The 23,623-nt window shown below is 38.5% G+C and overlaps 2 protein-coding genes across 4 annotated transcripts in view; one reads left to right on the top strand and one right to left on the bottom strand.

The window, feature by feature from the left end:
- Positions 1 to 1,403, top strand: part of LOC139742639 (uncharacterized) — a 156,325-nt gene extending 154,922 nt beyond the window's left edge. For all 3 annotated transcript variants that reach the window (XM_071653164.1, XM_071653166.1, XM_071653165.1), the window contains one exon: positions 61 to 1,403. In XM_071653164.1, coding sequence (XP_071509265.1) covers positions 61 to 135 — 75 coding nt within the window. In that variant the 3' untranslated portion in view covers positions 136 to 1,403. The remainder of the gene's footprint in view (positions 1 to 60) is intronic.
- A 10,784-nt stretch (positions 1,404 to 12,187) lies between these two features.
- Positions 12,188 to 23,623, bottom strand: part of LOC139742644 (KICSTOR complex protein SZT2-like) — a 118,267-nt gene continuing 106,831 nt past the window's right edge. The window contains exons 65-68 of the mRNA XM_071653170.1: positions 15,748 to 16,208; positions 14,221 to 14,472; positions 13,077 to 13,346; positions 12,188 to 12,328 (exon numbers count right to left, since the gene is read on the bottom strand). Coding sequence (XP_071509271.1) covers positions 12,188 to 12,328; positions 13,077 to 13,346; positions 14,221 to 14,472; positions 15,748 to 16,208 — 1,124 coding nt within the window. The remainder of the gene's footprint in view (positions 12,329 to 13,076; positions 13,347 to 14,220; positions 14,473 to 15,747; positions 16,209 to 23,623) is intronic.

Raw genomic sequence — 23,623 nt, 5'->3', positions numbered from 1 at the left:
TGAGATTATAACACACTTTCTATCTTCTTTCTGCCTTTTTTTTTTCTCTCAATACTCCAGGATCTCAACTACGTCCCCAAGACGAACAAGAAGAAGTTGGCCCTCGCGGAGCACTGGGAACACAAGTGGAAGTAAAAGATGCGTACCTCAGTGACTGACTTGTGGCGCCATGCCCACGATGTGTGCTCAACGAGTGCGAACAAGGGCTCTTTTTTTGCTTCATTTGCATTGTACGAGCACATCGGCCATATTTGATGCGTCTGAACTTTGAACTAAAGGCATGAGATGATGTACATTTGACTCCGCAGTATTCATTTCTGTTCGTTTTGTTTAAATCCATGTCATATGGAGTGTTCTTTTTTTTTTTTTCAGCTGATGTACATAAATGTATATTACGTGTAATGTGCGTACACGTGGCGTAATCATTTTTATAGTATTATATTTTTGCAGTGGTGTGCAAGTAAAGCATATCTGTGAACTTCGGTATCGTTGATCTGGACAGGGAGGCATGCAGGCTCACCAGCTTATTTGTGTATATTTATATATTAGATTGCAGTCAAGTGTAGATTTATCTGTGCACAAGTTTTTGCAGAAGAATACACGGTTGAGCGGCGGGAGTAGTCATGGTGACATGCAATAAGCTGTATGTAAATGTTATCAAATTATACCTCACTCTGTGACATGCATATTAATGGAACAATGGCGATTATATTTCTGGTCTACACTGTATCTCTTTTATCTCCCATTCTCTTCTCCCTTATATCTCTCTACTGATATCAACCGTTTTTGTGCTCCAGTGTTACATGGAGAGTGTGTAGTTTCTCTATGTCGTCCCCATTGAGCCCAGTAGCTTCAAAAGCACAGGGTGATCCCTCTACGGATATGTTTGACACCTGTCGTACAGGTCAGAAATATGTTCAATTTATACATTGTATCTGTTACTACGAGGCATTTTGTTGTATATTGTTACTGCTTGGTTGTGATTATGCGAGGCAGAGAGGGCAGTATTACTGTATAAATATCGATGATTGGCACACATTGAAATGCACACAAAGGAGAAAGTTCAAACACTATTTTTATCTGTTCTCCGTTTTCTATGAGATCTGTTCATAGCATTGTTGTGTTATTGGATTATCAAGGCATTTTGTGACAGTATTTATACACATATTTTCTCTAATTATGTTACATGATCCATTGGGGGGAAACCCCTATCGTAAAGTGTATATCATTTAACCCTTTGCCTGCGATACATGTGGCTTTCCTATGCATTTGATGCATGATACACCTGTTACCTGAAAGCAATGAGTTAAGCCTTCTTTTCATGCTGAGAGTTGCTTGACTACTGTGTGCCTCATTTAGAGTAAAATGTGTGCATTTCCACTAAATATGCCAGAGCGTGGCCAAAGGGAAACGTGGATAAGGACACGGCGTGATGCGTTGGACGATTCCAAAATGAGAGGAGTTCTCCAGCGATCTTGAAATTTGCTCTCTGGACTCTGCAAAGTGAGCCATGCTTTGAGATGCCATTTTCTTCACCTGTTGGCCTAATGAATTTCATACCATTGGGTTTGTTTGACGGTCTTCTGGCTCTGCATCTATGCAAATGTGAGCTGATTTTGTAAAGATGGTTGTGCTCCACGTTGAAGAGAGATATCAATAGTTTTCACAAAGCAACCTCCCAGATTTGTATGATTTATGTATGGTGTTTGAAGAGCCAGTTTGTAGTATGTAGTTCACCAATGTGTGTCATAAATGCTGAAATATTTTACACAGCAATTGTGAAGATGGGATAGGTTTTGTTTCAAAGTTGCAGGAGGGAATATGGAGAGAAAATAATGTGCTTTAGAAGTCATCAGGTCTATGTGTGACTGACATGGTTTTGCTGCAAGCATTTCTGGGAGAGTTTTGTTTACATTTGTACCGAACTGATGCGACAAAGTCAGAGACTGATACAGTGATATATTTTTTGTCATCCTGTTGAGATATTTACCTGTCGATGCAGTGTAGCAGCTTATAACCACGCCTGTACATTAGCTGGAATGTATTAGCGCCATACTTGAAAGTGTACTTTTGTAGCCCATAATCCTGGTATAGCTTTTGCTCTGTACCATTAATGGTTTTCACACTAGGCACCGAGGCTGTAACCAGTGACATGTTGTATTAATTTCTGTACATAAGCCAACAGCCATTTTCATACCATAGTTCTAGATGCATCATGTTTCTCAGATGAATTATGTCAGTCTCTGCTTGGCTAGGTTGAAACAATGTACACCGTATGTGAAAAAAGAGTGTCTCGCAAGATTACATTGAACACATTTCAGTATTTGACATCATGTATTATTTGAGTACTGCTAATACTCTGCTACTACCCAAAAACAAAGCAAGAACAAACTCAAAACAAAATCAAAGCAAAACAAAAATTCTCAAACAAAACAGAGCAAAACTATATGCATGTAGCAATTATGCCCCTGTATGTGATTTTTTATGATCGAAATTGCTTTTGAAACTTGAGAATCTTTGATAAATCTTTTGTAGCATGTTTTTTTTTTTTTTTAAAGGTATTATATGAACTGTCTACAATCTCCAGCTGTCGTCTGGTGTAAATATTGTTTTCGTGATGAGTTGAATGTGTTGTGATGATGAAACAGCTCAAGTTGAATAGCTCCACATGCTTTTGTGTATCATTAGTGTGAATATAGTTTCCCCAAGGTCTAGAATCGTGAGAGCTCACGTCATAAACTTTTGTTACACAAAGGGGCTAGCTTTTGCCACTGACGATGTACAATAGGTGGTACCAAGTGTGTGTAGTATGCAGAGAGAATAGAGCCAGAAAAAGTTATCAAACTTAAAAGCTCTCTTGGCTGTGCTCAGCAGCAAGCTAGGCTTGTGTAATATCATCTTCTGTGTCGTGTCATTACAAATGTATTGTATCCTGCTTTGTTGTTGAATTCTCCGGAAAGTATTTCACAAGACTTTGAAATAGAAGGTTAGATTACAGTCAAATGTGTAGTACGACAGTCTCATTCGTACATTTTGTCAGTATTTTCTAGATATACATGTTGACAAATCTGTGTTGTAGATGGAATTAATATCATGATGCAGAATTCTTATAGAGAATGGCCCCAAGACTGCAGTGCACTGTGGTCCTCTGAACTTAGCTGTGTATCCATATATTTGCATGAATTACATTGTACACGTTCATGAAGTTTTAATATATTCCAATATGTACTACATGTAGGAGCAATGTACATTTAGTATACATACATTGTATTTCCAATAAGTCATGCTCTTTGTTTTATCAAGTCTTCTACAAATTTACATCTTCCAATTTAAAGAGAGTAAAAACAAGAAATGAAAGCACTTTTGCGCAAATATAATCATGCATGATATATTGTAACCGAATTGCACTCATATTTTCTTCTACAAGTGATTGATTGTTAGTGTACACCATTCTCTCTGAGGGCTCACGTGACCACTAGCTTGGGTGCTCTGAATGTGCTTAGAAGTACAAAAATGAATCTTATGATATAAACACCATCACTATGATCTTGAAACCTAGTGCAAATAACAAAGTTGTTACACCCCGCACTGCTCCGTCAGTGCATTTATCAACCACTAAAGTGGCTGGTCATTGACGGCACATTTTTAATAGCAACTAGCACAAAACTTCAAGGATTAATATTTCAAAATACGATGACATCTCCTTCTGTTTTCCTTCCTGGCCTGTCACTAGCCCTACTTGTACTTTGCAGTGTATCTCATACGAATGAAAAGCAGTATGTTTTTCATGCCCTAACACTTCATGAAACATTTATTAAATACCTTGTAGACGAGGTAATTCTACATACATGTACATGTGCCCTGGAGGAAGCTGCCTTGTATGAATTCTGCCAATTCAAAGCAACCTTTTGTTACATTGTACTTGTATAGTGGACTGGAATAGTGGACTTGCATAGTGAACATACATGTATTGACTCATCACATAGTTAAATTTAGTGCATTACAGTTTGGAAAAAAAGACTATAAATGTATCACATTATGCATATAATCATTCATCCATATAGCACACATCTACATTGTGAGCATGTGGATGGCTTCAAATTCCCTTGCAAGTTAACACTCACTATCTATAGTTTAAAGTTAGCATAGATATATTTGTAGATCTTTTCATATCTTTTTCGTGTATATATATTTAGACCACAGTTTGCTCTGTCCATGTAACTTATTTCAATTTTCTTTTTTGATGTTCCTTTTTTCTGCACAGTCCTGCTCTTTGTTGATTTTGTTTCTTTGGTTATTTGTCTTTGCTGTGGCTCTGTATATATTTTCCCAAAACAAACAAAATCTCCTTTTTTCTAGGATTCATATATATTTCATTCAGTAGTATTCCGATGCATATATCTACACAACAGAAATCGTTTTCATTGCTTGCCATGTCTTTCACACAAAACTTTAGAATGTAAATTCTTCAATTTTGCACTAATAGATAACAGTTATTTTGCTCATTTTTATGTATATTTTGGTACCTCTGCATGTGTCACTTTTATGATACTGTCATCCTCACATGCAAAACTAAAATGAATCCAGCTAGAATCCTCCCTTTAAAAAAAAAAAATGGATTCAGAGCTACCTTCACTAAATCTGAGTGTGATCTATGGGAAATGTATTTTCTAACAAATCATTTTTTTCCTGGGTTAATTGGAATAGAGCAAAGTATGTGTAAGGCTTTGAGTGCAGTATTATCATTTTTTTCCATTCTGTAATTTAATGATGCTGTTCTCTGTTTAGGAGTCCATCAGTTAAATGACTCACACTCGTTAGTTTAGTATATTTGTAACTGTTGAACATTAAAATATTCAATAGTAGATGAGATGCTGGCTAATATTAAAGTAGCAATGATATTACAAACTTCTTGAGATATTCATAACCTGATTTATAGCAGAATGAGAATGTATTGATTTTTAGATGATATAACTTTGATTGGAATTGAAAATTACCAGATATTACAATTGTATTTATAAAAACCATAGACCTACATGTTTTTGCATTAAAAAAAAAAATCTTTATGTACATCTGAGAACAATTCATGGTTTGGATACAGTATGCCAAACCTCATTCTGGCATATGGCATAATACATATTCCCCGTTGCACTCTTGTGAATTTGTGTTTGCTTGTATAGCATGTGTACTTGTCAAATGTCATGCTGTATTTATAGTATTGTATTGATATATTTTTACGTAAAATGCTACACCTATCACAAAGCATGTATATGATTTCTGTTTTGAGTGAATTTTCATTGCGTGTTCATTGTTATACCCACTATGTGTTTATTCGATGGAAATATATCAAAAGAACGGCTACAACTGAGATTTAACTGTTGACGCTAAATTCTTATCATCCTGATGTGTTGTTCTTATGAATTGTGCTTTGGCCTAATAGAATTTGCCATGGGAAACTAGGCCAACCGTGTTCTCAAGGTTTATTCTCTAGCAATTTGATAACCGTGAAGAAAAATGCCCGAGTGTTTGCATTTGTTTGTGTATTTGTGTGTGAATCAGTGTGTGAAGTCACTTGATCATAATCGGATTAATGTACTTTTACCGACAGAGGAGCAATCAAAAAACAACAATCACATTTCAGTCTGTTGGAAGTAGTGGCCATTCTGTGCATCTACGGGCACCTTTGGGTAAAAAAAGAAAAACATATATGTGTACAAGGCACATATAAATTACCACTACCATTGTGATGGATATAATTGCAACATCTCTCAAATCAGTAAACTCAAGTTTATGCCTGTGCTTAAGAACACTGTAGAAGAACATCTGTAGGTGCACACAAATTAAAAAGACATCTCACATTTCTTCACTTCTTACACATGGTTTTCAGTCTCTTCATGTGTTAGATTCTGTTTTAATTCATGTAGCATATGGTGTGTGTGTGTGTGTGTGTGTGTGTGTGTGTGTGTGTGTGTGTGTGTGTGTGTGTGTGTGTGTGTGTGTGTGTGTGTGTACATTTGTGTGTGTGTGTTTATTTACAACTGAATATCTTCTGTTCTGTGGTCACACACTGAACAGTTCTACATCAGAAGTACATATTGTGTGTAGCTGTCTAGACAAGAAGCAGTTATAGCCCCATGCCAGATGTCCTGCCAGTTGAATACCTGCATTATTGGCTCACCAAGGGAATAGCGGTGGCCGGGAACCTAGTAACAGACAGGAAACGTCCGAGATGGCCGTAGATAGGGTTCCCTAGCTCACATTACTCTCGGGGGATTATGGAAAATTCTGTGTGTAGCTTCCGGTCCTGTTCCCTCAACCTGTTGCAAACTGCAGTGGCAGAGTGCTGCATTCCCCGACAAATCTGTGGTACATTTGTACAATGGATTGGGAACATAATTATGAAGAATGCATCATGAATTCTTCCAAGAAAGACTGGTTTTCTGACGATGGGGAAAGTGTTGAAGTGTTGCGATCATTTCCTTGTTATAGCGGTAGGAATATAGCTGTACATAGAATGACGAAAGAAGAGTAAAAGCAATATACATCGTATACAACTGTACAGGACAGAGATGAAGAGACGTTATGGTGGCATGATACAGTCATACACATGGAATGGTAGACTGTAAGACTAGAGATTTTCACGTGCATGAAACTTGTGATTTTGCAAGGGGCCAAGATTCGTGAAATAAAATTAACATGAAAGTGTTTTGTCTACACAATGCATACCCATCATGGTCAGCAATTTGGTTGGGGGGGGGGCACTTTTTTTAGTGGCCGTATACAGATGTACCTCAGGTGGTCACTATAGACAGGTGGCCACTATTCAAGGAAGGTTTGACTGTATAATGGCTTTTTCATCACTAGTGACAAAGCGAAGCAAAGCAACACAACACCACACAGCATACAATAACAAACATTGACATTACCTAATTACGAAACAAATAGGGGCCTATTTCATAAAGCTGTTTTTAAGGTTACACACAACTTTACGAATGACTTAAATATGGCAAGCCCAGTGGGTTTTATAATCATTGTTGATTTCAATAGCTAAAGTGGAAATTTGCAGATGATAATGATTATTCTTACATTTGAACACACGGATAGTTGAAAGTGTATTTTTGCCCCAATGTAGATGAAATATTGACATACAGCTGTACTTTGTTAAAATATAAGGGGAAAAAAATGAGCACAAATATTGGCACTTCATATTCCAGTTGTTCGTAAAGTCATGCGTAACTCTACAAACAGCTCTATGAAACAGGACCCAGGGAGGCTTTTATATTCCCCTGTCAGGAGATAAGTATGCCATGCAGTATAGTATCCAGGGCCCCGTCTTATAAAGACTTCAAATCAATCACAAGTCTCCAAATCAATCGCAACTTGCATTGCAGCTCACAAGAAACTTGTGATTGATTTCTATCACAAGTCTTTATAAGACAGGCCCCAGGAAGCCTTCTGCAGAATAAGAGATACATTTGTAATTGGCAGCTTCGTGTAGGCCATAAGTGGTATTAATTCCAAATTTACAACCTTGAGAAGCTGGAGAAAAAAAAATGCTTACCATTAAAAATAAAAAAGTTTTACTAAGAACAGAAACATGGAAGACAGAGAGTAAAACGTTTTTCATTTTGTGACCCACATGAGTCAATTTATCACACAGTTACAACTCACTGCTGGGGCTTTGTTTCAGAATATACATTTCAATATATTTGCACATGTCATCTTTGAACTGGAAGCACAATGTAATATATTTCTTCTTCTTTTTTCCAAAGTTTTACATCTCATGACGACAGGCCTCTCATACTCCATTCAGCTACAAACAAAATACGACAAAAACGAATCAAAATAAATTTCATATCAGAAAAATAGTATTCAATACATCCACTGAATTCTGAAGTGCTGAGATGCTCATCTGTACATAATTTTTTTGCTTCCACACACAAAGACATAGACACTTGATGAACATTTATATCAATGTTTTTAGCTTCTCTAGTCTGACTTTCATATCATAGTTTGAGTGATACTAGTAACTTGCTGCTACAGCCAAATGCTTTTCTCTAGCCTGTGCCACATACATGTAAACATAACCATAATTAGACATACAGTGTACAATGTAAAAGCTCTTAGGCAGTTCAACCTCCGCTCTGAGAGTGTTACTCTACATTTAACCATGTGAGAAAATTTACATTTTTTGTGCGGCAAGCAATTAGGACAGAAATATACATGAAAAATAAAACATGAAATATCTCATTCACTTAGTAGGCATAATGTGTGTGTGTGTGTGTGTGTGTTTGTTTGTTTGTATTTTGGGGTGTACAGCTGAATGTAGGCCCTACATGTACATGTATGTGAGAGGGTGTGTGTGTGTATACACATAAGCAACGGCATGCATTAAAGGTGCATTTCAATCACTACACTCATTCGTATGTACATAATGTACCTGTCCATATTTTTTATAGTGCTGAAACATCTGATTCAAAATGGCATTTTATAGTGGCAAGCTGTGCGCACACCTAGCTTAAAAGCCTTGAAGAGTGGTGTACAACGCATGTATTTCGTAGAGCAAACAAATAACCCTTAAACCGTTAGAGCTATTAAAATACTATGTTTACATTTCCAGTCTTTAAACAGCATTATGAACAAGGAGTCACCTTTTCAGTCCCACTTCCAATATGAATTAGCAATGCTGTATCAACATAGCTCACTTTTAAGCATGGTGCAATGCATATATGCAACTGTCATTCACTTGTATTGACTGAGCAATACTGACCCCCCCCCCTCCCTTGTGATAACAATAACTTCAAATTGAAAAAGTGTTTGTCAGTGTTTTTATTCTAGACTTTTCCATGAAAGTCTTAGTCATGTGCCTGATAGTAAAAACATAAAATTTCATCTGTTTCCCTCGGAGAAATCAAAACACCATTCGACAATCACTATCGACAGGCACTGACCTTTTGACCGGTCCCTGTACTCGTCACACTCAGGGAAGTCACGTTTACTCAACGTACGTCTTGCAGGAATGCTGCTTTCATCTCGTCTTCACTAGCTAATTTCATACCCCCTCCCCCTCAAGTCACTATTAAGATAGACACCCCCCCCCCCCCCCCCATTCAGAATGAGCACTCCCTCCCACCATTGCTAGCACGTATAATATTGAAAGTCCATGCCATTTGCACAGCAAGCGCTTGGAGTGTTAATCTATCAGATATGACACTACAGTGTATTCGAATGATCACAATTACCATTACTATCAATATATTGTATCTTGTCTGTTTGTGTGGGGTGTTTATTGAAGAACATCGTAACCATTACTGATAATTCTACACTTATCTTACATGCAGTCTTACTACTACTACCTGTGATATAAAATATACTGCATATTACCTGGTTTGCATTTTCAGTCATCATTTCCCTTCTCCCATAAAATGCCCTTGCTTATATCTCCTTTTCATAATTATGATGGTATACATGTACATGTAGATGGTTTAGAAATGATATACTGCACGTGTCATACATTTCGCGAGTACAATATTTTGCAAAGTGGATCTCGAAAGACACTTTCATTAGTAGTTAAAATACGCAATTGAGAATCACAGTAATGAAAGAAAAATAAGTTTTACCCCTTTTTCAGGCAAAAAAAGGTACCAGTACGGATTTCCCATCTTGGAACCTACATACAGCACATTAGTCAATACTTTTCAGAGTTTTTAATTTTGAGAACATATCAGTCCCCTTGTGAATTTCACGAAATATAAGTGTAAGCTCTCCGTGAAGTATATCATTACACAGTATAATCATAACTGCTCTTACATGTACATGTAAGTTCCTTATTTTTTGTCCAGTACTACGAGACTAACGGCCAGTAGTGCCTTTTGAATCATTAGTGTGATCCAAGCAGCAATATCTATGGTATGCTGCTAAATTGCGCTCCTCTTAGTTACTGATGACAAACAGGTTTCAACTAACAAGCAAAAGTATCAAACATCTCTACATAAGTCAGGCTGCAATATTTCTCATTCCAGATGCGTAGAAACTGAAAAAAAAAAAAAAAAAAAACACTTCTCTTCTTACATGACAGATTGCACGGTTTTATTTTCTTTACCACCAACACATCATACAGCTGCCATGGCATTGGCAGATACTCTCATAACATTTAGACATTAAGCATACAAGTGTACAATTATATTCATATCTTAAAGTGAGTACATTTTCTTTTCTGTAGTACGATGGAGTGAACATGTATCTCAATATACGTGTAAATGGGCCACTGATTTATAACTGTACAGATTTATTCATTTCTCTCTCTTTTTTTTTTCTTTTGGTTGTTTTCCTATCTGCTTTATATATTTTAAAAAATGGTTACTTATTTTGGTATCTCAAAATCAGTACGCTGCTTGAGATTGTATCTGCTCACAATATAAAGTACATTATTTGGTTATATAGTTGATCTAAGGTCACTTCACTTTTTAGATTTAACGAATGATTTTTCACAAATTGCAAATGTGGTTGTGCATAGCAACATTATAAAAGCTGCCACAATAGACATGATTTTAGTCAACAGCTCATTCACTTTGATTTCACCTACAGTGGAAAAACAATTATACATTAAAGTTTTGCAGCAGAGTGTTCAAAAGATTTGAAAATAATCACAATTTCTCATATATCACATAGTGGCGAGTAGTTCGTGATTGCCACTTACAATGCATTCCTCTAGAGTCGAATTCAAAATCAGTTGAATAATAAGACCCTGCTTCAGTATACACAATTTGGCAGTAATTAAACATGTCAAAACATCATCATAATTCCAACACTATTATGGTTCTAGTAGAACTATAAAGCAGCCAAGACGTCTTGCACAAACATTCTATGCACTCCAAAAAATTGGCAACACAAGCACCCAGTACAGTACCTACACTCAAGACAGAAGCTGGAAACACTATGAACACAGCATAGAATCACACACCAAGGGGCTGAACCCACTGAAGACGAGCTGATCATTTTGCCATAACACAGATTTTGCATAGACACCTGCCCAAGTATATGCTCAGACTAGTCTTCCACAGAATTACACCAGTGGTCCAGTGTTGTGGGAACGAGAGCAAAACAACTGCGGACATACTGTATATCGTCTGTTGACAATGATAAGGGCATTAAGTTGTCACTAAACCCATAGTGTTCGAGACAACTTAACGTCCTTCTCATTCTCAGCCGACGATATGCTCTCAAGACTGATTGGGAATCAAATTTTCTACTTGAGGAGCAAAACATTGGGACAACAGAGATACATTGTAGAGAAGGTGGCAGAGTTCCAACTAAGAAGATTCATTTTCAAATGATATTCAAAGTTATCATGTTGCCACTTTTATGCACTGGCTGATCAGTCAGGCATTTTGGGCTCGCCACATCTTCCTCACATATCAGAGGAGTGAGTAAAACTTGCATCATATTGTGCTGATTCAAGTGAGAAGTAAAAAATTGATGTCAGAGGACGATAGTCCTGTCAGCTCTCTAACTGGCCTTGGAAGCTTCCGGTTTGCCTGCAGTCTATTTCTAGCAGACGCTGAAGGCACAAAATGTCTCAAAAACACACTGATGTCTAGGACCTAACCGCTATCACAGATGCGCAACATCTTGCTCAACAATATGAATGAGGCTTAAAAGCTGGGGATCACACAGGATGCATGCCCCTCGTGACGATCATTGGTCAGAGGCTAGTAGTGACTCCTCAGAAAATTGGCTCTTTTTGCTCAAAAATTCATGTAAACCCTAAAGGCCTTTTGATCTTCTTGAATGAGTTTTCATGCCATTTGTACTCCAGTCCATGTCATTGGTCAAGATTGTATTTATCCCAATGGAAAAAAAATAAAAATAAAAAGTTGTCCACGTCCTCTCCAGGGATAATACACTGATAAAGTAAGGGTTGCTGATGCATGAAGCCACAGAGATCAATAATTATCACTACAGGCCATGCCAAACACAAATGGGTTCACTCAGAAGTTTTGGAAAAAGATGAGTCTGCAGGATGGAAGGAGAAATGGTAGCAACCCGAAGCTTGGTGAACGACAATGAATCTCACTCTACTGTCAACATCCCCTTCCCTTAAACATTGACCATCAGTCCAAACCTTTGGGATGAAGAAGTAAGCAGTAGACTCCTGTTGCACAGGGGGGCCAACTCCGCCTCCTCCTCAAAAGACGGTGGTCCACAGGTGGTATCCGACGGCGTTGATGATGTTCTCAATGTGCTTCTGTGTCTCTCTGGCCTGCGAATCATGGTCAATGTCTGGCACATCAGACAGGTAACTACTTTTGCTCAACAGCTCCAACTCCTGGGGAATGGAGGGGGGGGGGGATAAAACAACATGGAGATGGTGTGAATATCACTGCATGTTTCATCATAGTAAAACAGATGCAAATGGATGAAGGGATACAAGAATGACACTGGAAGAGTAAAATAATAACAAGATACAGATTATGTTGTATATGAGATATCAGGGTAGACTGAAATACTGCAATATTTTACAAATAATGCATAGGTGAGAGTGTGTTAGTGGAGATGCAGGGCACTTGAGGGTATTTACAATGGTGAACATGCATGACGCTGTGAATACCCAAGAGTGTGCTGCATCTCCACTAACCTCAAGAACTTGAATATGCGCATTACTTTATAAGATGGGTCTATGATCTTTAGTATGATAATACCTGATAAAATTTTGCATTTTAATACATTTAGGCTGCTCTTCATTCCATTGCAGACAACCATGTAAAAGCGACTGCTTGGGTTTGTGCCGTGACCACCTACATACTCACACCATAATACACAGCTACACCTGTAGCTACATGTACAACGTAGCTGCACGTACAATACACCACCAGAACAGCTAGCAGCTACACTAGGCAATCAGTAACCTGCCATGGGATAACACGCCGTACTGTTATGCTTCTTTGCTGCATACTTTCTTGCATGCCAGTGCATGTTAGAAAGAGCATAACGAGCACACATGTGACTCAGTTCAGTGCTTCTGATTGGTTACATTCTTGAACCCATTTATACGACACTGTATAAGAGGAACTCACCGCAATTTCAGTCGTCTCATCCACCGTTAAGAGGACCACCTCGTTGCAAGTGTTAGCCAGGAGGAGCACCAGGTGCTTGATCTTCCGGTCCTCGCTCTCCACGAACCTGGTGATGATGGGGTAGCGTCGGGCCCGCAGCGCACGGAAGAGGTCGGCGTACCAGGCGTTGCTGTTGTGGAGCAGGTCGCCCAGGGTGGGGTCCAACTTGGAGAGAGGGGTGTGATGGACACAGCCCAGGAGTACTTTGAACTCTGGATAGGACATGCTGGTCTGTGATCCATTTGCACGGGAGAGAGAGAGATATCACAAATAATATGTCTACTCCTGCAATGTTAACATAGACCTGCATGATGCTTTCTATAACCTCTCTTGCAGAATGTTAACCAAACTTAACAAGAAAGCAAAAGCACTGATTGACAAAATGCCCTACATCAATGTACAGGAGCACCGAATTAATCAGGTCGTAGGTTTGAATTCTGCCGCAGTATGTGTGTCCAGGACTTTTTATCATTGCTACTTCAAAAATCATTGGTTAACTCGGCACTTATTTACATCGATGTAGGGCAATTTGTCAATCAGTTGCAATAAAAGACAAATCGACACAAGAATTTCATTAATTTGAATACAGAAAAGGACCTAATTTACTGAGAAGTCTGCACAAGTGCAAAAAAGAAAACAAGAACAGCAAAAAAGCAAAACAAAACAGCAGTCTGTAGTTTGTTTATATGCTCATTTTCATCAAGGCCAATTTCCAGACTACAATCACTAAAAACAAACTAAATATTCAGAAGTGTTTCATCCATGATGTTGATGCAAGTTAATCAGAATTGTATGTGTGTGTGTGTGTGTGTGTGTGCCTCGATATTTTTCTCTCCATCTTTTGTGATGACTTACATTAAAGAATTGGGAAAAAAACCTTCCCGTTAATCTTTAACTAAATCTAAACGAAATCTTTCCTCCATGCCAGTAATCTCAAACGAGGTTAAGAACTTGCACAAGGGAAGTCAATAACATGACCAGACATTCCCCTTGAATGAGACTCAGTGCATATGGGTGAAGAATTAGCTGCAGAAAAGAAATGTTCTCAAACATAAACAAAATAAAATAAAACAAAAGCACAAAATGACAATTGATGACCCCTGACCTCAAAATCATCCTCCTCAGCACTGTCCCTCTTTGATGCCTTCTTGCTGCTGCTGGTGGAGGCTGCCATGGCAACGTGCTCCATCTCTTCCGCCTCAAACATCAGCAGCTGGTCCCACAGCGTGTCCCGCCGGCAGTTCATCTCAGCGTTGGTCAGCATCGCCACAATGCGATCCCGAAAGTTGGCAGCCTCCGTCTCGGCGAGCTCGAAGCGCTGCAAAGTGACTGGCTTCTGGCTGAGGGACACCGCCACCTGCATCCAGTTTGGGAGGTCGATAGATTACAGGCATAATTTACCATTGGCAGATGAAACAAAAACCCAGCATTAGTGCTTCAAAATAGTTCTTAAATGTGAATTAGGCATAGAAACAACCAATGTAAAAATCTGAACCAGTATAATCGATGTTAAGTACTGTTAAATATACAAAATGTCAACAATAGTTATAATAAAAATGTGTCCAGACTAAATGGTTTAATGAGAAAAATAGTGATATCTCCTTATATTTTAGGCTTTGTTGCAAAAGCTTTATATGGTAGAATGTTTTGTGATACAACTGACCTACACATAAGCATAAAAAATGATATCTTGAACATGATTTAAATCACTGCTCCCAAAGGTAAACAGGACCTTTAATGAAGACAATCAATGCTGATGTATAACTCGAAAGGATCCAAAACAAGTCAAAAGATTAGGAACTTTACCACTTTTTTAACATACATTGTCGGCAATATTCTCATGTCTCACTGACGAAATATAGAATGACTTTTATATTCACAAATAAATAGAAACATAAATGACGCACAATCACATTTATGTGAAATGCATTCATGCGAATATGGCAAAGGAAAAGGGTGCCAAAGATCAATGAAAGATTTACATGTGTTGTATACTTTCAGGGGATCAAGAAACCTCTGGAAGCGTAAAGAGGCTGGAGTTCTGCAGGATACATGTAGTATCCCCATTGCTCAAAAGGGTAACTTAATGTGCCATGTATTTACTGTAAAATATGATATATTCGCGGCATGAAATTTTCGCGAACTGCCACTGGCATTCAGTGCACATATTGTAGTGTAGACAAGAACTTTCGCGCGCATTTTAATTTCGCGAATCTTGGTGCTGGCGAAATTCGCGAAATTAAAATGCACGCGAAAATTCCTCGTTTTACAGTACTCTATGGGGTAACATTTTCTGAGGCAACAGGTGTAGTAGGTTTGAGAGATTGTACAAAGAATATACAGGAGTTCATGTCATAAAACATTCAGAAACAATGCATGCACACATTGTAAAGTTTATATTTAAAAAAATGCAAGAAAATCAACATAAACATGTTGCATGTTGTTGTCTCTTCCATCTTACCACAATTACAGTACCAAGTGCATGAGTATTGCATCTCAAATGTTTTCAATCACAATTTTTATGTCAAATACCTGTAACGAACTTTTTCTTAAAACGTGGCACCTTGACATGGGTAAGAAAATCAAATTATCAGATGGCAGGGTCTTAGTGCTCTGCTTCCTGAATATCAACCTCACATACCTTCTGACTGTTGGTTTTGAGCGGAAACAGGTCTCGACGACTGGTCACGATGATGTAGAATTCCAGCTGGAGCATATTCTTGTGGTGCATAGCGGCTCCCTCTGGGGTTGCCGGCACTGACATCTCGGCACCACCCACGGCAGGAGAGTTGGGCCTGGTCTGGAAGCGATACTCGGCCTGATCCCACGCCACCACCACACTCAAGTCCAGGTCGTCGCCGACCACCAGCATGTTGTGGAACCGCGGGTGGATGCTGCTGTGCATCAGACAAAGTGCCTGGTCCACCGGCCCGTCCTGGTTGCCGGGCAACCCAACCTCCGGCGTGGAGTTGGAGGATGAAGGCGGGGAGCTGCAGCGCATGGTGAGTTTCTTCCAGCCAGGCGGGCAGTGCCTGACCAGGTAGTCGTACAGCAGTGAAGCCTGTGTGTTCAGGCTCAGAAACGGGATTGTATCTGAAAGGTGTTGGAAGTTGAAAATCTGGATAAAGTGATCTACCAATTGTGGCAGCAAGATACAAGAGTCATGTCAGTGTAAGTTGGCCAAAGGAAGGGTTACAAAAGATTAATGCACAACAGAATTTGGCATAATTTGATGTGCACCTACATGCATCTGGTATCTGCTGTGGTCAAAGAGACAGTAATTAAGTCACATTGGGTAAAGATTACTTGTTCATAAGATAACACAGTAAGAAGAATGCACAGATACACAAAGAAATTCAGAGATGGATAAAAGAAATACCTATCACATGGCAAAGGCTTAAAAAGCTAGAACATGACACTTTTGTATGCTGACAAAAAGTACAGTGTCTATGTCTACAGTGTGCTACACACATTTTATGCACATAAAATCTATCAAAAAATTGATTGCTTTGTAAAAACTATAATACGAAATAATGAAAAGTTGTAACCGGTAGGAAGACTATAAAGTCGTTAAAAAAAATTTGGTGATCATGAGACAAACACAATGGAAATGAAAACCGGGGATTCCCCCTTGCAAATCACACAGTCATGATAACCTATATACCTGTTCACAGACTACCTGCAGAATGTTCTGTCACATGGCTATACGACCACGGAGATGACGTATTGCATGTATCGACCCTGCAATCTGGCAATGGTCATTCGACATTTTGACGTGTTTTACGCTGTGGAAGGTTTGCCATGTTGAATGATCGATGTACAAGATGCTTTGGTAAGTAAGGACTGCTCTAATTTTTGAACTTTTATATCCGTTAAATTGATGTCGAGCTTAAACTCACAAACGCATTTATAAAGTGAGGCAAGGGGGGGGGAGGAAACTGAAGGAAGAACAATTATAGTGGTCTGATCAGGGGGGTGTTCCATCAACCTTTGTCATCGCAAAAAGTTGTCATCGCTGACAATCACCATAGTAACAGTCAGTGACCAGATCATCTCAGCCAATCAAAACCAAGGATTTTGCTGAAATTGTCAGCGCTGACAAACGTTGATGAAACACCCCCAGGGTGGTGCAGTGTCAGGCAGTAGGCCTATAGGGCCTACTTATAAAAACATTCTGACATCGGCAACGAGAGTAGCTGATACATTGTGCAAATCGGCTATTGATGGGCATATATAGAATTACGTTGGCGTAGGCTACTTATCGCAGCGTGTGTAGAATTTACTCAGTGGATCGCACTGTTAATCCCAACTGTCAAAGGATGTGTAACAGTACGCTTTACCAGCATATGTGCCTGGTATGTGGAATTATAGACTGTTGATGTTTGTACTGCTTGATATTTTCACTTACTAGTATATGGTACACGTTTTTGTATGCAGAGCTCGACAGAAGCGGAGGTCCAGGGACATAAGAACTAATGTTGGGCCACCAAACTTCCGAATATGTTGCATGCCTTTTGGTCGCCCGATCGATATATGTATAATATATATATATATATATATATATATATATGTGTGTGTGTGTGTGTGTGTGTGTGTGTGTGTGTGTGTTTGTGTGTGTGTAACCCTGGTACATTATGTCACAGTGGTAACGTCGTCATACGATGATGGTTCCCAATTGCTAAGCATTAAATTTTATTAAGAATTTCATGCGTGATGTTTGTAACCCTTCGTTTTGAAAATCATTTCAGTGGTATAGTAAGAGTGTGTATAGTCCCAATTTACATCAAACATCGCCCAGAAAGGAGATTTAATGTCGGTATATTAAGCTACTGTTAATACCACTAGGAGATTTGACGTACCAAACAAAAATAGATGTAGTTTGAATATCTGTATTTCTTATATAAAATTGGTTTTGGTGTTTGCAAGACACTTTTTGTGACCGATTTTATTACAGTAGGCAAAATCTAATGGCAATACCATAATAGCGTGATTTTTTTATTCAAGATATTATTAACATGTTTCGACTTGTCATTTACTTTTTTTTCCATCGATGTTAAAGTGTAAGGGTCGAGAGAACGACTACTGCATCATGGGTAAACTTTATAGACAAGAAACGAAAGCAGTGAGAATGCGAACTACATCTATTCCTTACAAACTTAAGACTGATGAGAAATCAATTAGCAAACTGAATTGTATCTCTATTTTAGAGTGTTGTCTCATAATGTATAGGCATACTCTGAAATATCTTCATGGGACAATTGCCGTTGAGTTCATATCGACAGCAAGAACAGAAAATAGAATTATAGCATTCTGCAAGCATGTTAAAGAATGTTATCATGATATTACAAAGTGTGTCATGATGCAATAATATCCGATGATGACAAAGTAATACAAAAGCGTGAAGCGAAATAAGATGTAACGATGAAGCAAAGGGTCAACAACCTAAGGAAATCAAGGTTAATGAATGACATCAACCGTTTAATTGTTACAATGTAATATAGTAGAGCCTTGTGTCGCCATTACGAAAATGTTTCAATCAGCAAATTAAAATGATTCGAATGAGATTATTAGAGAATACTTGAATATGGAGAGAATTGTTGTTTTAGAAGACATAGTATTCCTCTATGAGCATGCAAGCAGCAGTGGTTGGCCTATTTTATAGCGAATAGCGCATACTAATATTTCAAATGATTGGATATTTTGGAATGTTGGTTAACGCCTCATGAAAAAAAAAAATCTTTCACACAGATGTCCTCGCGTGACAACGGTAAGAGAAAATACTGCATCGTCCCATCAGGACCATGGTGATTGTCGGGGTTTGCTCGTCCTCGGGGCGGGAGAGCATTCGGGCCTTCCAATCACAGCTACGATCCGAACAAGAAGTGGTGGTCAAGTTCATAGAGCTGCCTTACAACAACCTCGACGCATATCGCCTCAAACGAGACTGCGCGGACAAAATCATCCTGTGTCACTCCATCCACAATCGGAGATTCGCCATCACAGATGTAGTGGGCTCTCTCTATGACAAATTCTTGAATCACGCTAAATGCATCTTTGGTATGACGTTATACTCTTCTCGGGTGATTTTGATTTTTCCGAAGGTTCGTTAATCAGAAAATGAAATAAGCGTCGTAATTCCGAAACGCACAAATTCCGTATATATACAGAGATGTTCATTCATGAAAACAACTTGGGTGCAAGTGAACCGTAGGAACTACCAACCTCATTTCGTTATCGGATTAACAAACCATCGGAATAGCGAACTTTATCTTATTTTCGGATTAACTAACCTTCGGAATAAGAAACCGAAGAAACTTTCGGAATAACAAAGAGTAACCCTCTTCTGAAGAGGCTCTCAAAAGTTCCAAAGATAAGAATCTTCAAGTCAGCACAAAATGGTGATATTTTGTGCAAGATTATGCACAACCAATATTTGGACAGCACTTACACGGCACAACACCATGGCCCTTACAAAAAATGATGCATGTATGAATTTTTTTTACTAAAGTGTGTGTGAAAAAGATCTCGGAGAAATCGTATGACACGAAAATGCATTATTTTGTTCAATATTTTTCCAACAAACAACTAAATGTTAATTCCTCTTCTATTTTCAAATAAAAGAAAATGACAGTGCATCTTTTTCACCCAAATATTCAAACGTTTTTCTTCTTGTTCTCATAATACTATAGGAAAAGAAAATGTAGCCGTGATAGCCCATGATTTCCCCCAACCAGAGAGCGGGGATGGCGAAGCACGCAAACGACTGACGAAAGTGCGAATGGCCAGCTTCCACATCAAGCAACCGACCACTTTCCAATGCACCGACCTGGCGTTGATATGTGGCAAGCTGGATAAAGTAGTAGATATTGACAATGGCGATTGGCTTCAAGTCGAGAGATTTTTGACACGGAGTCGACAGACTGGTGGAGATTCGTCCTCCTCTTCAACCGTCATCATCCAAATTTATAAAGATAATATTGCTTTGGCGTCATACCCACCAGACAATTTATGATGTAAAAATCTACACTCGTCTGGCAAACAGGAGTGCGTGGACTTGGATATGGAATGCATGACGCTACGATGTGATTCGACAGGGGAGGGTGGAAGACGGTTCTGCTTTTCATGGCTTTTCATTATTGTTATTATTATTTTTTGGAAGGGAGGACTGGTTTTAAATGAGATGAATTCCAACATACGAAGGGGGGGGGGGGTAGTTGTCGAACCTTCAAAAATACGATCAGCATTATCGACCTACAAATAGGGCAAACAGAAATGAGTACAAATTTCTTGAAATTACTGCAGCAAAATGGAAAAATTGTACGAATATGAACACAGAACACTCGTAATAACTATTTTACTTTGAAGTGGACAGGAAAAAGATTAAACGCAATAAAGAAGGAAATGATGATGATGATGATGATGACGATGATGAGGATCCACAGCATTTGTATGGCGCCATATATCTTTTATAGAAACATTCAAACGCGCAGACTCCTTAGCAATAATTGAATGCCTGGTAAAAAATTTGAGGTTTTGAGGTGATCCAGTCAGTCAATTTCACGTAGAAAAGATGGGAGGGAGTTCCATATCACACATAGGCGAGGAGCAATAGAGGAAAATGCCCGGTCTCACCAAAAGACGTATACTCACTGCGTTGTTTGTTCATACAGTTTTCTCAATATTTTAGATCAATTTCGTTATGTATAAGCATTTTGTTTTTTGTTGTATTTAATTTGTTCTGATAAGTTATCGTATTTGATTATTTTATGGTTGTATTATACAGTACTGTTCATGCTGGTTATGTAACAGCGCCATGAGCATCATTCTTGGTGGACTTCAGTGCATTGTAAGAGGCCACTATTATGATTACGATTATGATTATGATTATGATTATGATTATGATTATGATGATGATGATTATTATTATTATCATTATTATTACTGTAAAAAACAAAACACTGTAAAACAAAAGTCGAGTGATTTGATTTTCATTCATTTTTCAACAATAGGTCAGTTTGGCCGATTTCTGTTCGCGCATTCCCGTAGGCTTGTATTATGTAGACCTACAATTGTATACAGCTCATCTTTTTGAAGCAATTAAGGGATGGCAAAAAGATGTTCCATCGTACGGAGTAGGCCTATATAGGCCTACTAGTATACAATGTACAATGTATCTCACTTGGCGGTGACTGTTTACAAACGTATAACTAATTTAAGGTTCAGTCAAGGTTCGTAAACAGTTGCAATTCGAAATTGTACGCAAACGATTTTCATCGTCTTAGACAGTGTTTTCTTTTCGTCTTGCTGCAAAGACGTTTGGTCATGTAGGTCTACAGAATTTCTTGGCGACATGCACGACAATGCAAGCCATATATCTTAGAATTTGATTGCAACTGTTTTTGAATCCTGCAGACGTAAGTTTAAATTCACAATGTTCGCAAACGTTCGCAGCTCAGTGAGAGACTCTTGAGACCAATGGCAGCCCAGTTTGAATAAGTGTATTCGATAATCCCCGTAAGGAAATGTGTGCAGCTTCAGTGGCGGATCCAGGTAGAGGCACACCGGGTACCCCCTCCCCCTTATTTTGGTTTTTAAAAAAAATAAAAATAAAAATGGAGTGGGCGCGTGCGTCCCCAGACACATTCTAATTTTGTAAAGGCGTCCCTCTTTGCGGAATTCCTGGATCCGCCCCTGAGCTTTATCACTCATCTCTGCATGAGGTGAGTATAAACTCATTAACCAATTCTCTGTTTAATGAGTTCACAGCAGCCGAATAATTATGTCGACGAAGGTATACCACCGAGCATACGCTTCGATGCACATGCCGACAGGTGTAATTGTTCATCTCTTCATCTTCCCTGAGAACAAAAGGAGAATAGTTTCCTTTCAAGGTATAGCCGTGTGGGCTTACACCGACCAGGGAAGGTGGCCCGAGAAGAAGAAACAACTCTCCTTTGAAGTCATGCTCGACACCGTACATAGAACGTTACGCGTTCAACACTTTGTGTAGCTATGTGCTTTGACAAGAGAGAGTGCATCATGCGGTAAGCAGGTCTTGAATAATTGGAGTAGAGAATCAAAATGCAGTGTAAAACTGTCGATTTTTGACGCCAAAGAGTTAAAAAAAAACACGCTGCATGGAACATGCTTGATTCGGCGGAGCACTTTCTTTCAAAAATCACCTTACAGATATAACAAACAAAAATTACATGTAAGCAAAAAGTTTGCATCATGGATAAATATAAATGTCTAGAAAAATCTACTTTTAATGGCATTTCGAAGAATCTAGAAATACATGTTTATGAATTCCAAATATCGAGCATTTCATTTAAGATTTTCCGGTAAAATATAGCTTGTAATTCAATGAAATTCGAAGCGCGTTTTTCGTCTCACAGAGTGTTGTCGGGCAGGACTTCATTTGAAGCGTAGCCTATGAATGTTGGACATCTTATATGGTATAAAAATGCATTGAATATGCATCGTGTTTGTCCGAATTACGAAGAGTTGCCACTCCGTCTACACCCCAGCTGCACAGACCAAAGAGGACACACAGCTCTAAAATTTTCTCACAGAGATGATAGTGTTTTCCTATAAAATTGGAAAAAATCCATTATAAGGAATCCCTCTTTTATGATAAGTAAGCTTTTCCGACTATGTTATTCATCGACGACATGAATTGTTTATGAAAATATTTGATATTATACTTTGATGAATAATATTCAGAAAACTGACTTCATGACTCAGGAGACAGCAAAATGTTCTCAAAATCCAGTTGGAACTAAACTTGAAGGGGATATAGAGATGAAATGACAATGTATACAGGCAAACATGAATTAAAAACACATTCTCTCATTTTCCACTGGACCCATATAGATTTGTGCCCGACAAGATACACATTTTCGAATGATTAAAATCATAGACTGTTTGCCCCTCGCGCTATACGACTGGTAGAAATCATATCTCGCACGCGTGTCTCTTAAAAATAATAGTCGACATATTCCAAACTCGTCTATTATAGTTATGGAGCTGTTAAAACCGTGCGTTTGAAGAAAAAAATGAAGTATATTAAACGGTTTACTCGTCACTGATAAGGGGATAACCGCATCATAGAAGTCGCATATAAGATCTCGAGAAAAAAAAGAGAGAAAAAAAAGAAAAAAAGGGAGAAAGTAAGTGTCAAAGATGTCTGGGGGGAATCATTTTGCTAATCTTGGATTGTATAAGAAAACGTGGAAATAACCGCGGGACAATCGGTGGCTGCTTTTACATTTCGATTGCATCTATAATAATGTATAGTGTGTGTAAAAAATTTTATAGTGTGCATGTTTAAGCGTGTGACGTTCACTCCTGTTGCAACGGAGAGGGTAATATGACGATATTTTGCGATAATGAAGTAATTCATAGTTAAAGTTGCCAAATTTGTCGACATTAAAAACAATGGTGTAAAATTATTAGGAACACTTTTGTAAGTACACGGTTACAGCAAAATTCTTGTTGAAATAAAGTCA

This window comes from Diadema antillarum, unplaced genomic scaffold, assembly GCF_040938485.1.
Source record: "Diadema antillarum isolate AM-2024a unplaced genomic scaffold, OU_Dant_1.0 seq00001011_RagTag, whole genome shotgun sequence".
Lineage (NCBI taxonomy): Eukaryota > Metazoa > Echinodermata > Echinoidea > Diadematoida > Diadematidae > Diadema > Diadema antillarum.
The sequence above is the reverse complement of the archived record's forward strand: the minus strand, read 5'-3'. Positions and strand labels throughout refer to the sequence as shown.